Raw genomic sequence first — 13,215 nt, forward strand, 5'->3', positions numbered from 1 at the left:
ACTGAGGCCACTGGTTTCCAAAGTGCCCCTTGATGGACATGTAGATGTATAGGGGAGCTGGATGCCACGTGCTCTGCAGCAGTTGGTGAGTGCTGGGTGCCCGGCCGGCTCCTCCTGGCATCCACAAATAGGCCCATACCGCCCTTCTGCTTTTTTTGCCTCAATTTCCACATTTAATACGTGGTCAAACATATTCTCCCTGCCTCACAAAGCTCATGCTGCTTTATACATGAAAAATGCCGTATAAACACTATCTATATCTGTTTATGTATTTTTCTTCAAATGAATGTCGTCTTTGTACAATGGGAAGCTGAAATCATTTATTGCTTCGGTCTGTGGAACTTAATGTCCTGCCTGCAGCTGGCCTATTTAAAAAAATTTATAAGACAAAGCACAGTAATATGTTTGGATTCCTGTAAGATTCTCGTTTGCCAGACAATACAACTCTTAACTGAAAGACTTTGAAGGGAGACGTCCTTCGACCGCGCACTATTTATTTAAAATATTGACAAGGAGACTTCTCTTAATGTACTTATAAATATTTGGATCTTTCATATTTCTTAAGAAATACTGTGCCATTGTGTCTTCCCTTTGCCATAGAACGAGGGGTTATTAAAATGAAAAACTGCCTTTTAGCCTGTAGTGTCTTGGTTGGGAGGATTATTTGTGCATATTTGCCTTGATATGTGAGCTGGTGTATATTATATAAAGCACTGTAACTGTGGTGGTGATTCTCCTGTTTTGTTGCCTTGCTACAACTTTTTCATTCCCTTCAAGCTTCACAGATAAATTTATATCGCTTCTGACAGCTTAAAATGTTATATCCTTATTAACCTTTAAATTTACGCTTTAAACTGGCCTGGTGGGATTGCATATGGAATGATTTAGATGACGCTTGAGAAAATTTTCTTATCCAATAACTAGTTGGAATAGTTATTCTATATTCATTATGAGGCTGTGTTACTGCAAGGGAAGTTGTTATCACTTGTGTTGCTGCAGAGTAGGAGATGATAATGCTCATTAGTGCAGTTGTTATGAAGAGAAGAAATAGAGAATAATTTCTTTTCTGCCTTCCACAGTATATTGAAATCCATGGAGTTTGCACCATCTGAAAGCTCTGGTGCGCAGGTACTGAATCTACTTTTGTTTTCTTAATTACTTCAGCAGTTCGGTTAATTAATACAGATTTTTGTCTTGCAATTTGTCGGTGTTGGCGTGGAGAATTTCCTGTTGATGGTGAGACATATGCGTTGATCATTGTCTTCTTATGTAAAAAGCTGAACTGAACATTTTTTGCCTATTAATTTAAGTGGTCAAGGACAAGGAATGATGTTCCAGCCGTGCTGAGGTGCATGACCATGATGTTGAGAAGTTGAGTCTTTTAAAGACAGCAGAGCCACTGTACAGCCGGGCTGGGATTTGCATGTTTCTGGTACTGACAGGGGGCTGAGCAAGGATTTTAGCATTTTGAAGTCTTTGTTAGCCTTGAAAATAATGTTCACAAAAGAAAACAAACTGTTAAGTACTAAGAAAGCAGGAGAAAGCTCTGCTATTCCAGCAAATTAATCTTACTTAAGTTGGAAGGTTATGAATTCAGTTTCTGCTTCTGAAATCTGAACTGAATATCGATACACTGGGATTAATTTTCAACAGGTTTTTTTTAATAATCAAGGGTTAGATGTTTAGTGGAAAGTAAATGGCAGGTTTCTGTGACTGATCTGATTTTTGAACAAACTGTGTATGCTAAAACGCAGCATTTCAAGGGGATGCTGAAGTCAGTTGACCTAGAAGAAATAATATGATTTTAACTCCTATTTTAATTGGATTCAAACAAGTCTACAGCTTTTAAATTGAGAACCATTTTAAAATAAGGAGGATTAAGGAAATGTTCCATTACACATTTCAAAATAATGCAGAATTGCTGAATGATTTGCAGTGAAAACTAAACGGTGAATCTCTTCTATGGCTCACATAGAAGCACCGAGCGATTCCTGCAAATATATATGCGCAGTGAATCCCCCGCTGCATTCAGAGCAGAGACGAGCGCTTGTTCTTGTCTTCTGAAACCCCTTTTTAGCGCCTGAGCGAGACTCTTGCTGCCTTCAGAAACAAACCTCCCGCTTTGATTTTCTGTAGGATGCGTCTAAACCGCTGGAGGTGCTGCTGCTGGAGAAGAACCGCTCCTTGCAGTCCGAGAACGCCACGCTGCGTATCACTAATAGTGACCTGAGTGGTAGGTTGACGCGATTTTTGGCTCTTGTGATTCGTTTGCTGTCTGGTGAAGGGAGGGAGGGCTGAGTGAGAGCTGAACGGCTGAGCTAATGCATGGCACAAAGATCACGAGGCAACAGGAGCACAGAATAACGCTTGATTTCTGCAGTTTTATAGGCTGGATAATAGAATAAACCTTGGAGACCTGAGTCTTTAAAGGTTAGGAAGGAGAGGCATTACAAGATGTACCAGGTGGTAGCGTTTGAGGCTGTCTTCTGTTTTGGGAACAGATTCATCCGTGGCACCAGAAGTCTCTTGCCCACACACAACGTGACGCAAAATCTTTGCATGTAGAACACAATAACCGTCCTGTCTGATACACTTAGATGTTCTACCAGCAGGTCAGCTTGGAAAAACAAAATTCTATTCAGCAAAGCGTGTTTGCCGTTTAGTTTTCCTAATGTGGGCTTTTTTACATCTTGCGTGCACATTTTTTAAATGGCGAGTTATGGAATTTCCACATACTTGAATGCGTATGGTTTTTGCAGCTGGAAGAAAGTTAAAAGTTGCCACTGGCCCTGGGATTACTGAATTCTGAAGCGTTTTATGACTTTAACTGAGTGAACTTGGTGCATCCACCTAATGGGGGTTCCTTTATTCAAATTGGTTGGTTCCAAAATGTAAATGTTTGCTGCATTTGGGTTCAGTCAGGTCCAATGAGTGATGTCTTGAATGAGACAACAGAGACTTTGTGTCTGTAACTGCGTTTATTTTAAATGTATAACTGCACTTCATGTAATTGTTTTAGTTTTAATGTTTGTAAGGGGGATTCTCCAGGCTGCAACATACAAGAAAGGTGCAAACATGAAATGCATGTTGTTTGTTTTGGGGGCCTTGTTTGGCTTATTGAAATTTCAATTATGGAAACAAAAAAATTTAAAAAAAAAAAAAAGAAAACCAAAAACAAAACCAAACAAAAAAATCCCACCACCACTTCATTGGCCCTTGGAAATCTGCACTTTTTCCCTTTGCGGGGCAAACTTTGCATTTTTTTTTTTAATCTTGGTTTTTTTCCCCTCTTTGATCCCCCATAATGCATTATGTTTGACCTTCCTTGTAGGGTCAGCCAGGAGAAAAGGGAAAGACCAGCCTGAGAGTCAGCGTCCTGCAACCTTGCCGGCCTCCCCTCCTTCTCAGTTGCTCCGCAACGCGGGGGAGCAGGCTTCCAATACTAATGGTACACACCAGTTCTCACCAACGGGTTTAAGTCAAGACTTTTTCAGCTCATCCCTGGCGAGCCCCAGCTTACCCCTGGCCTCCACAGGAAAATTTGCACTAAACTCTCTCCTCCAGCGCCAGCTAATGCAGTCCTTCTACTCCAAGGCAATGCAGGAAGCAGGAAGCACAAGCATGATTTTTTCAACAGGTCCTTACAGCACAAACTCCATATCTTCCCAAAGTCCGTTACAACAAAGCCCGGACGTAAATGGCATGGCCCCGTCTCCCAGCCAGTCAGAAAGTGCTGGGAGCATCTCCGAAGGCGAGGAGATAGACACGGCCGAAATCGCGCGTCAGGTGAAAGAGCAGTTGATCAAGCACAATATTGGACAGCGGATATTTGGACATTATGTGTTGGGACTGTCGCAAGGGTCTGTGAGCGAGATACTGGCCCGGCCAAAGCCATGGAATAAACTGACTGTGAGAGGCAAGGAGCCATTTCATAAGATGAAGCAGTTCCTCTCGGACGAGCAGAACATCTTGGCTCTTCGCAGCATCCAGGGTAGACAAAGAGGTAAGCGCTCGCCGGCCCAAGGTCTTGCCCTGTTTTCCTGTTAGTTACAAGTATTGAAAATCGGAAGCTTCCCCGCGCGGGGCCGTTTGTGCGTTGCCGCAGTTTTCACCTGAATCAGATGTCAGGTACAGCAAGTGCGGCTTTCTAACTCGACTTCTCAGCGCTCGAGCTGGTTAGGGTCTTTGCTTATGCTTTTTTTAGCTGCTGCCTTGCGTTTGTCAGCAGGAGCAAGCGGCGGGGACGCTCACATCCCTCACTGCCCAACAGCTCCGTGCCAGAGCTAAACACAAGAGAGAAAAGGGTTGGTAGCTACTAGGGGTATCGGCCCTCAGAAATGCCTGCAAATTTTAATTTGGGGTTGTTTATTGAGAGCAGACTTTTGTTGTGTCTTGCGTGATTTATTTTTTGGACAGAATATCATAGGTGGTGCATGAGATGAGTCGTTAAAAAACAATCCTAATTTAAAGCAGCTTTGCGTACTTAAGGCAGTGATTTTAAGAAATAACATGCATTTCGTAGTGATTCATGTTAAGCAAAGACTGAGATTTACATTTAGAGAAACTGAAAACTAAGTTGTTTACAGTCAAGCAGTATTGGAAAGGGCAGGCAGGATTTTCCTACATTTTGTTAGTCGAAAGCGCACACTGTTAGATTTATAATCTGCTCTTCCTTTTGATGATTGTACTTGAGGGGATTATCTGCCCATCTTTAACCTCTTCGTTTTTGGTATCTCTAGACATTTATTTATATCTGTCTAATCTCCTTTCCGAACGTAGCTGTAATCTTTATTAACAAACCAGCCAGCCTCGCTTCTTCCAAAGTAGCCAGCTCCTCCAGCGCTCAGGCAGAGCTCGAGGGGACGAGGACAGGCTCCTCACGTCACACAGCAACCACCCCCTGATTGTTTTGTTCTTACCAAACTTGTTTTTCAACAGAGAATCCAGGCCAGAACCTGAACAGACTATTTCAGGAAGTACCGAAACGAAGAAATGGGTCTGAAGGTACGTCACAGGCAGGTGTTTTTCTTTGCGGTCGATCCCTAGGAAGTGGAGTGTGCTTTTAGATGTGTGTTTTCCCTAAAACTGTGCAGTTTGATTCTGGCCTGGAATCTGATAGAAAAACAGACAGTAAGTATAAAACAAACCATGGGTTAGACGAGCACTTTGCTTTTCCTAATTCTGCTGCTGCTGTACTAACGTAACCCTGTTTGGATACTTTTTCCGCTCCCAGTCTCACTGCGTGTGCAGATAAAAAGTGATAAAAGTGGCTTTATAAAATCATCAGATCGATTGAAATGCTTTCTTTGCTGTTTTTGTGATTTTGGAGGGAGAAAGTTGCACAATGACAACATCAGTCGCAGTCTGCTTCTGCTCTAGATTTACTTCTTCTCCTGGGGCTTACATTGACAAATACACTTTAATAAGTCGTTAAATTAGTGTGATGCTTATTCAGTGTAGTGCATGAAAAAAGCAACAAGATAAGGGAACATCAGATCGATAAATTATCACTGAGCAGGAAGTACGCACATTTTTCTTGCTTATGGATTAGTTGCAGAATTTGTCTTTTAGCAAGACAAGAGAAAGGAGTAGAAACAAAAGCAGGTACCCTAGAACTCCGTAGTTACTGTGACTCTGGTCAGAAATGGAGTAGCTCACAAATGATAATCTCACCATGAAAAATGCAGTTAAGCATGACAGCATTCACAGTCATAGTTTTCCCTCATTTTCTTCCCTTTAGTGGTTGAAAAAACCAAACCAAAACCAAACCAAACAACCAAGTAATAGCTCTTAGCTGCAGAGTACTTCACGTGGTATCTCCATTTAAATGACTGCTTCTCTCACCTCCAGAAAGTTAAAAATTAATTTCATCTGGTTACTTTTTATTTCTGTTTGGGCTGAGTGTGCACTCATCGTACTTTGCCTCGCAGCTGATGCTATTTTTAAGTTGATTTCTGATCTTATGTTTTAGCTTGCTTCCTTTTCCCTCTGGTTCTTTTCCCTTCTGTTTCCTCCCCCCCCACAACACACAAGAAAAGGACAAATAGACCTGTATCTGTTATCCTGGAAATGGAATATATGACCACCTAGTTCTGGTGATGTCAGTGTTCTCCTCATTCCAGTGTAGCTAGCGGGCAGGCTTTTGCACAACAAGGACATTGTTCTGTTATTACATTAAGTATGTTCTTGGTGCTGTAAATGTTGGGAAAAGTCCTATGTGACCTGTCGGCAGGTTGTGCTGGCGGTTTATCAGTATGTACTGTCTGTCTGTGTGTTAAAAAACAAACAAACAAATCAAGGTTTTCCCAGTGTCATTAGTTTTGTTTTCTTCTCCAGGTAATATAACCACGAGAATCCGAAGCACAGAGACTGGCTCTGATGAAGCCATCAAATCCATTCTCGAACAAGCCAAAAGGGAGCTGCAAGTACAGAAAACAGGTATGGGCTCATTTCATCTCTCGCTCCTTCTATTTCAGAATGCAATTAAAACAATTACCATGAGCTTTCTGGTCAGTTAATTATATTCTTAAAACCTCCAATGTAGATTTGAAGAGGTTTGGTGGTTGGTTGGTTGTTTTTGTGTAATTTGGTGGGGTTGTATGTGTCTATAAGACACACCACGTTAGGGTGACACGTGTCCCACCGTGGTGGGGGTCTCAGTGCTCTGCCCCAGTCCCGGGGGAGCGATACCATGAGGTTTCTCAACACCTTTCTCCACGTGCAGAGCTCTATCTCCCTTACACCCCCCAGACCTGCCGGCATTCCCTGCAAACCCTTTCTTCTCCCGGTTCGCTCCTTGGAAAGGGAACAGCTCCTGCTTTCTCTTCTCTGACTCAGGCCCCAGGGGCTCAGCTTTCTGGGATGGATTCGTTGGGGTGAAGGTCACGATCTAACCAGCAGTTAGCAGTCCCATAGTACCATCGTACTGCGGGCAGCATGTACTGGAATTATAATAGAGGCAGACTCAGTTCTAACTCTTATACAGCTTTATTTTTGGTTACAGAACGTATTCAGTGCAAGAACTGGCAAATCCAAAAAATCATTTCCTTTCCCAAAAACATCTTAGCCTGAGATAAGTTTAATTTCTCATTGTATGCTGGCATGTAGTTAATATTTCTGTCTACTCTGTAGCCCTCCCAGATTTAAAAGAATTTCCAGTGCTGCTGAAGGGCTAATGCCGAAGTAGAAAGTACTATGTAATACTTCTGTTTCCTTTTTAAAATTAAATACTGATGTACCGTTTTGGATGGTTGTCTTCTAAATGAAAACTAAACTAATCTCATGGCAAGACAGAGAAGACTAGTAAATATATTATTTAAATAATATGACCTTATACAAGTGATGATCACATAGAGAAAAACATGGACTGTGTGCAGGAAAGAGCAAGCACGTTGTTCAGTAGCGTGTTTATCTGAGAAATTCGGACTTGCTTTCAAATATTAACTCAGTCTCAAAACTCCCTATGGACCTGGGAGGTAAACAGCAGAGATGGTCCCTCTGTCTTTTTCCCCTTTTTTTTTCCTGTATTTTATAGTGTGTGACAGGAAGGAATGTAGGGAGACAAATTCGGAAGTGTATTCAGATGAAGCAGAATTTGACTAGAATAATACGTAGCATGTTTCAAATCTTACTTCACTTTGAGGCCACTTCTTGCAGTGTCTGGGTACCCTGTTCCTGCCTAGTGCTTCACTTTCCCCATGCTGTGTAGGGCACTTCCCAGAGGAATTGCTTTTCAAGCACTGGGGACCTCGGAGGAGACTTAACTTATTAATAAATAGAAACAGAGCCCATTGCAAAACCCCCCTGGCCCTGCAGAGCTAATTCCACACCCACGTTCCGGTCTCTGCTCATCCCCCATTGCTGCAGCGCAGCCGCACAGGTCCTGGTTCAGCACTGAAATGCTGCATTTAGGTGTTCTCGCTTCTACAGCACCCGTGGCTCCATTCTGGGCATTCAGACAAGGCAGAGAGCGATGGGCAGGGGTCATCCTGACCTCTGTGGAGCTGTTTATTTCAGTGGTTGGGACCGTGGAACCAGACAACAGGAAGCAGGAGCGTATTTAGCTTGTCAAATGGAATAATGAAGTCTCTCACTAAGGTTCTTGCTCTGGTGTAATGTGTGTGTTGTATTTCTGGAGTTAAAAGGACTCACCTTATTTATATTGTAAGAGGGTATTAATAGTCTGTCCAGGTGACTGCAGCTGTTTTCAGGTTGAGGTGTGTGTTACGATTCATTCGTGGAGATAGAACTGAAAGATTAAGTAACTCTGTAAACAGAACTGTAAAATATTGACCACTTGGGGGTGGGGGAGGAAGAGGAGAAGGCTTGATTTTTAAAGACATTTATTTGAAAACTTTTACAATGGTGGAAAACATGCAAGTAGTCCTAGACTCGTACAGTTGCGTCTGTGCGTGCAAACCTCCAGCACTTTGGCAACTCTAAAAGTTTTCCAGGGAGAACTCTGGAAGTCTCACCTGATTTTGAAAAGTGTGAATCCTTGCTTAGCGCAAACTCCTCTCTCCCATCCAGAAATGTATTGCAGCCCTTTCTGTGACAGGGAAATGTTTACAGTAGCACGTGTTGAATATAAAGCATATTCCTCTGTTGCATTTAGTCTTTTGGTTGTTTTTCATAGCTGAGCCGGCTCAGCCGCCTTCTGCATCTAGCAGTGGCAATTCTGATGATGCTATTCGATCCATTCTGCAACAAGCCCGACGTGAAATGGAGGCACAGCAGGCTGCCCTTGAACCTGCCTTAAAAACACCACCTCTATCTCAAGCTGACATTTCTATCCTGTCCCCCAAACTAGTATCTACACCTGCAATGTCTTCGGTTTCCAGCTATTCTCCTTTGGCCGTATCCCTGAAGAAACATTCATCTGTCACTGATTCCAGTATCTCTGCATTGCAGAACCTCTCTGGGCTCAAAAAGGAGCCTCAGGAGGCACCTGTTTTAGAGCTCCATGGAATAAGTGATTCTGCCCAGGGTATGTTGAGGCATGTTAAAAATGAGTTGGGACGCGGTGGCGTTTGGAAGGACCATTGGTGGAATACTGTGCAGCACGAGAGAAGAAATACGGCTCTTCCCGAAGATGTAAAAGTTGAGGAAGCCAGTGGTGGAAAAGAAAAGGTCAGCAATCAGACTAGGCCAGATCGTAGCCAGCTCCAAGGACCATCTTCTTCAGAGTATTGGAAAGAGTGGCCAAACGCTGAATCTCCGTACTCGCAGAGTTCTGAATTGAGCGTGACTGGGGCGAGTCGCAGTGAGACGCCACAAAATAGCCCCCTCCCTTCATCCCCTATCGTGTCTTTGTCAAAGCCATCCAAACCCTCCGTTCCGCCACTGACACCCGAGCAGTATGAGATTTATATGTACCAGGAGGTGGATACGATAGAGCTAACGCGGCAGGTCAAAGAAAAGCTAGCAAAGAATGGCATCTGCCAAAGGATCTTTGGGGAAAAGGTAAAGAACCGGTTCTCTCGTGTTACACCAGCATCGCGAACGCGTGCTGTGCTCCTCGCGTTGGTGCGGAGCTCGGTTTAACGGAGGGGGTTATGCCACGTATGTCTTACGGAACAATGTTTTTCCTGCGTATTTTAAGTATTTAAATAATAATGTCGCAAAAGAAAGTATTAGTTTTCCTGTACTTTGTGAATTGCGTAGGTTTTTATACAAAGATCGGCTTCAGCCACTCGTAAGTAGAAATGGGGCCCCCGAGTTTAGAAACACTGAAAGCTGAAGCAAACGTTATTGAGACTCAATATTTCATGCTTAATGTAATAAATTCATGGAATATTTGAGTAATACCATTGTCATGACTGGAGAGTCTTAAATTTGTTATAAGTGAAGATTATAGACACAAGAGCATTTTTCCTTATTTTTTTAGTATCTGGAAATGCGCACAAGGGTATTTGAACAAACACACGGAAAATCCCCCACCTCTCCTTACTCTTAAGTCAGGAATTCGCAGTCATTTCGTGTATCTGGTGCTTGGTATCTCAGTGTGCTTTGAGACGGTTTTAAGCAATGTTTGGTTACAGATACGCAACGCACGATAAGAAGTTCTCACGTTGTGGGCACTAAGCGATGAACACGTGGGATTTTTGGGGGGTCCCCAAGCACCAGAACACACTTCCCAGGCTGTAAGAAGTGCTGGACATGTGGTGTTTCTTCTTCCTATAAAGAGTTGGATCAATATAATTGTATAATAGGAGCTGGCATTGCGCTATTACCTTTTTACTAAGATGTGAAATGAAAAGCCTGACCTCTTGGGGTCATTAAAGATCCCGTGGCAGCTTTCATTATGTATAATTTTTAACCCCTGTACCTGTGCTGAATTCCAGGCGAGTAATTGCGTTCTTCCTGTCTGAAATTCCCCCTTTGCTGCAGTCGGCTGGATTCTTAAATATTTACTTATGTAGAGCAGCCGCTGCTACAGGTGAAAACACACATCGTTATAATTCAGACCAAAAAAAATCAACCCAATATAGGCCTACTCTCAAAAGTCCCAATTATTTTTGTTTGAGAACAAAATAGGTGCCAATCATTGCCTGTTTTATCTGCCTGTGTGTGCCTGGACTCGGTGTTTCTCCTGTTAGAACTGATGAAACTGTTTGACACAAAATATGAAAAGTATGCAAATCTCGCACCATCCCTCTCCCGTTTGAGCTGCTGTTCTGTTTCTGCAGGAATAAAAACCATGCTCTAAAAGGGAACCACAGCAGGAGAAAAGCATTTCCATCAATTACCTACAGATGTCGTTTTGCAGTTTTACTAATTGTCCATATAAAAACAATTTGAGCGCTGTAGCAGTAAAAGAGACCAAAGTGACTTAAATTCACCCCCTTCCACATCAAATGTGTTAACGTGCCGTTCTTGGTTGCTTCACTTCAGGTATTGGGGCTGTCCCAAGGAAGTGTCAGTGACATGCTCTCCAGGCCAAAGCCATGGAGTAAATTGACCCAAAAAGGCCGAGAACCATTTATTCGTATGCAGCTCTGGTTGAATGGTGAGCTGGGACAGTGTGTCCTGCCTGCACAAGGGCAGCAACAAGGACAAGGTAATTAAAATTCCACTATGTTGTTTGAGTTGAGGAGGAGGAGTTTCTTTATATTTTTGTTCTTGTTTTTGTTTTAATTTGCAGTAAGCGAGACTCGCGCCCGGTGCTAATCCAGGCGCTCTGGCCGTGGCCGCGTCCACCCCGCCGGTCCCTAGAGGGGACGTGCTGGGAATGTTAATGACCGAAGCACTCGTTTATGCCTAATTGATAAGCAGCAGTTATCAAGTTCCTAATTAGGCTGATACTACCTAGGCGCGAATACGATCCGCAATTCAAAAAATTTTGGCCGAAGAGCTGGAAAAATCTCGTGTGCCGTTTACTAGGGCCGCATAGGGGATTTTTATTGTTCCTAGGAGAGTATCGATTGCTTTCTCAGGTGAGCTAGAACTAAGCTTTAGAAGGGGAATGCTGTGTTGCAATTACGCTTTTATTGTGGCTCTCTCTTCCCCTGAAGCCTATTGATACAGAAAGGCCAGACTAGAGCCTGGCCTCGCTGATACCTTATAATACCGCTGACCGAAACGAGCAGCGTGCCCCTGCCCAGGTTTGCTGTTTGTTGAGCCTGCTTACTGTGTAGTTTGTGGTTTGGCATCTCCTTTTATTGTTCCCTGATTTTCCTCTCCTCTCTTGTCTAGTCCTTCACTCTGTGACATCATTACAGGATTCCCTACAGCAGGGATGTGCGAGCTCAGGTAATCAGCTGGTTTCAATGATTTGCTCTGAAATGATTCTCTGTGCTTTTGTTACGTTTCTTTTGCTTTGATGCCGAGAGGTTTCTTGCGTTTTGTTGTATCATACAGGAGACCCTTCAGGTTTTTTTACTAACACAGTTAATTCCTCGTTCTCTCCTTGTTGCTATGGCAGATGTAGGGAGTACACGTATTTAGCTGCATATATTAGGTAAAGAGACTGTCTGATCTAAGAGATCATTGGCTCTGTAGGGGTTTTTTTGCCATAGTTCAGCTTATCAACTTGACATGTAACGATGGCTGTAAAACAAGGCTTTCGTTTGTAATGTGATCCACATACTCCGGCTGCCTTGCTCAGTGGCACATTTTTCTTCTCCCCACTTTCATTTGCACAAAATCCGCTTTGTTAATTTGAAGGTGAGGAAAAGACCACGTTACGTCTTCCTTTTTCAGGCTTCATTGAAGATATATATATATAAGCAGATGCAGCAAAGACAAGCAGAGAAAGAAGGGAATTGCTAAAGGTTTTGTAAGATGGCCACAGTGCAGGGAGGAGGCTGGAACAGAACAGCTGTGTTCCTGCTGTTAGATACCAAACTCTGCCCACAGAGACTTGTTACCAATGATCTGCTTAACTGACGTAAACCACTCAGGCTGTTCTGTACTCCAGAAAAACGCTCATGCCCTGCTCTGTACTCACAGCCCGTGCCCCGTATTGGAGAATTACTGCATTTCAGGACACAGGAAGGATGGGTTGTGGTCTCCCACCTTTCAGCCGTTCTCAAACACTCTCCTTTTCTGCACCTTGCTGGGTTTATTCTGAATATCCCAACCAAGCTGCTTTTTCTCACTCTGGTGGGAAACTATTTTGCATTCTAAAAGATTTTACTCGGAGAAAATCCGTGGTGATGCTCAGTCCACGTTTTTCCTGAGCAGAACAGTTGAACATAAATAGAGAAAAGCAGAAAATTATAATGCCCCTGGTAAAACAAGCCATGAACACAAAAACCGAAATGGGAATAAACGATTTGCAATCATAGGGCTATTGTTTCTTATAGCCAAGCATTTAGCAAACATGGAAATGTTTTATACTGTTCCTTGAAAGCGTACCATTGACTACTTTTTCATAGCATTAATACTATGCAAGAGTAACTGTTACAGTTATAAATGCCTAAGACAGCATGGAAAATATGAGTAATTAATTGTAGCCATTTTAAGAGGAATTTGAAATCAGAGGAGCTGGGAAAAGGCTGCATTGTTATTGCTAATCATCATATTTATGACTAACTGTAATTACACAAGATTGAAAGACAAGCCCATGGTATTAAAATGCGACCACCTCGCGGGTTCTCGGGGGGGTCGCTGGGAGTGAATTTCCTTCGGGAAGTTCAGGTTCGCTGCCACGATATTTTGTTCCCCTCCCACATTCCCAATCTCGTCTGTCAGTTCCTGCCCTTGAGCTCATGT

General features: G+C 43.0%; 1 protein-coding gene across 7 annotated transcripts in view; it reads left to right on the forward strand.

The window, feature by feature from the left end:
- Window positions 1-13,215, forward strand: part of CUX1 (cut like homeobox 1) — a 264,153-nt gene that overhangs the window by 188,512 nt on the left and 62,426 nt on the right. Inside the window, exons 13-20 of one of the 7 annotated variants that reach the window (XM_065853071.2) lie at window positions 1,080-1,128; window positions 2,137-2,233; window positions 3,332-4,003; window positions 4,939-5,004; window positions 6,337-6,438; window positions 8,636-9,462; window positions 10,894-11,059; window positions 11,695-11,751. In XM_065853071.2, coding sequence (XP_065709143.1) covers window positions 1,080-1,128; window positions 2,137-2,233; window positions 3,332-4,003; window positions 4,939-5,004; window positions 6,337-6,438; window positions 8,636-9,462; window positions 10,894-11,059; window positions 11,695-11,751 — 2,036 coding nt within the window. The remainder of the gene's footprint in view (window positions 1-1,079; window positions 1,129-2,136; window positions 2,234-3,331; window positions 4,004-4,938; window positions 5,005-6,336; window positions 6,439-8,635; window positions 9,463-10,893; window positions 11,060-11,694; window positions 11,752-13,215) is intronic. The other 6 variants (XM_065853072.2, XM_071816982.1, XM_071816983.1 and 3 more) reach the window with 6 other exon arrangements.

Source organism: Patagioenas fasciata, chromosome 19 (assembly GCF_037038585.1).
Source record: "Patagioenas fasciata isolate bPatFas1 chromosome 19, bPatFas1.hap1, whole genome shotgun sequence".
Taxonomy (NCBI): domain Eukaryota; kingdom Metazoa; phylum Chordata; class Aves; order Columbiformes; family Columbidae; genus Patagioenas; species Patagioenas fasciata.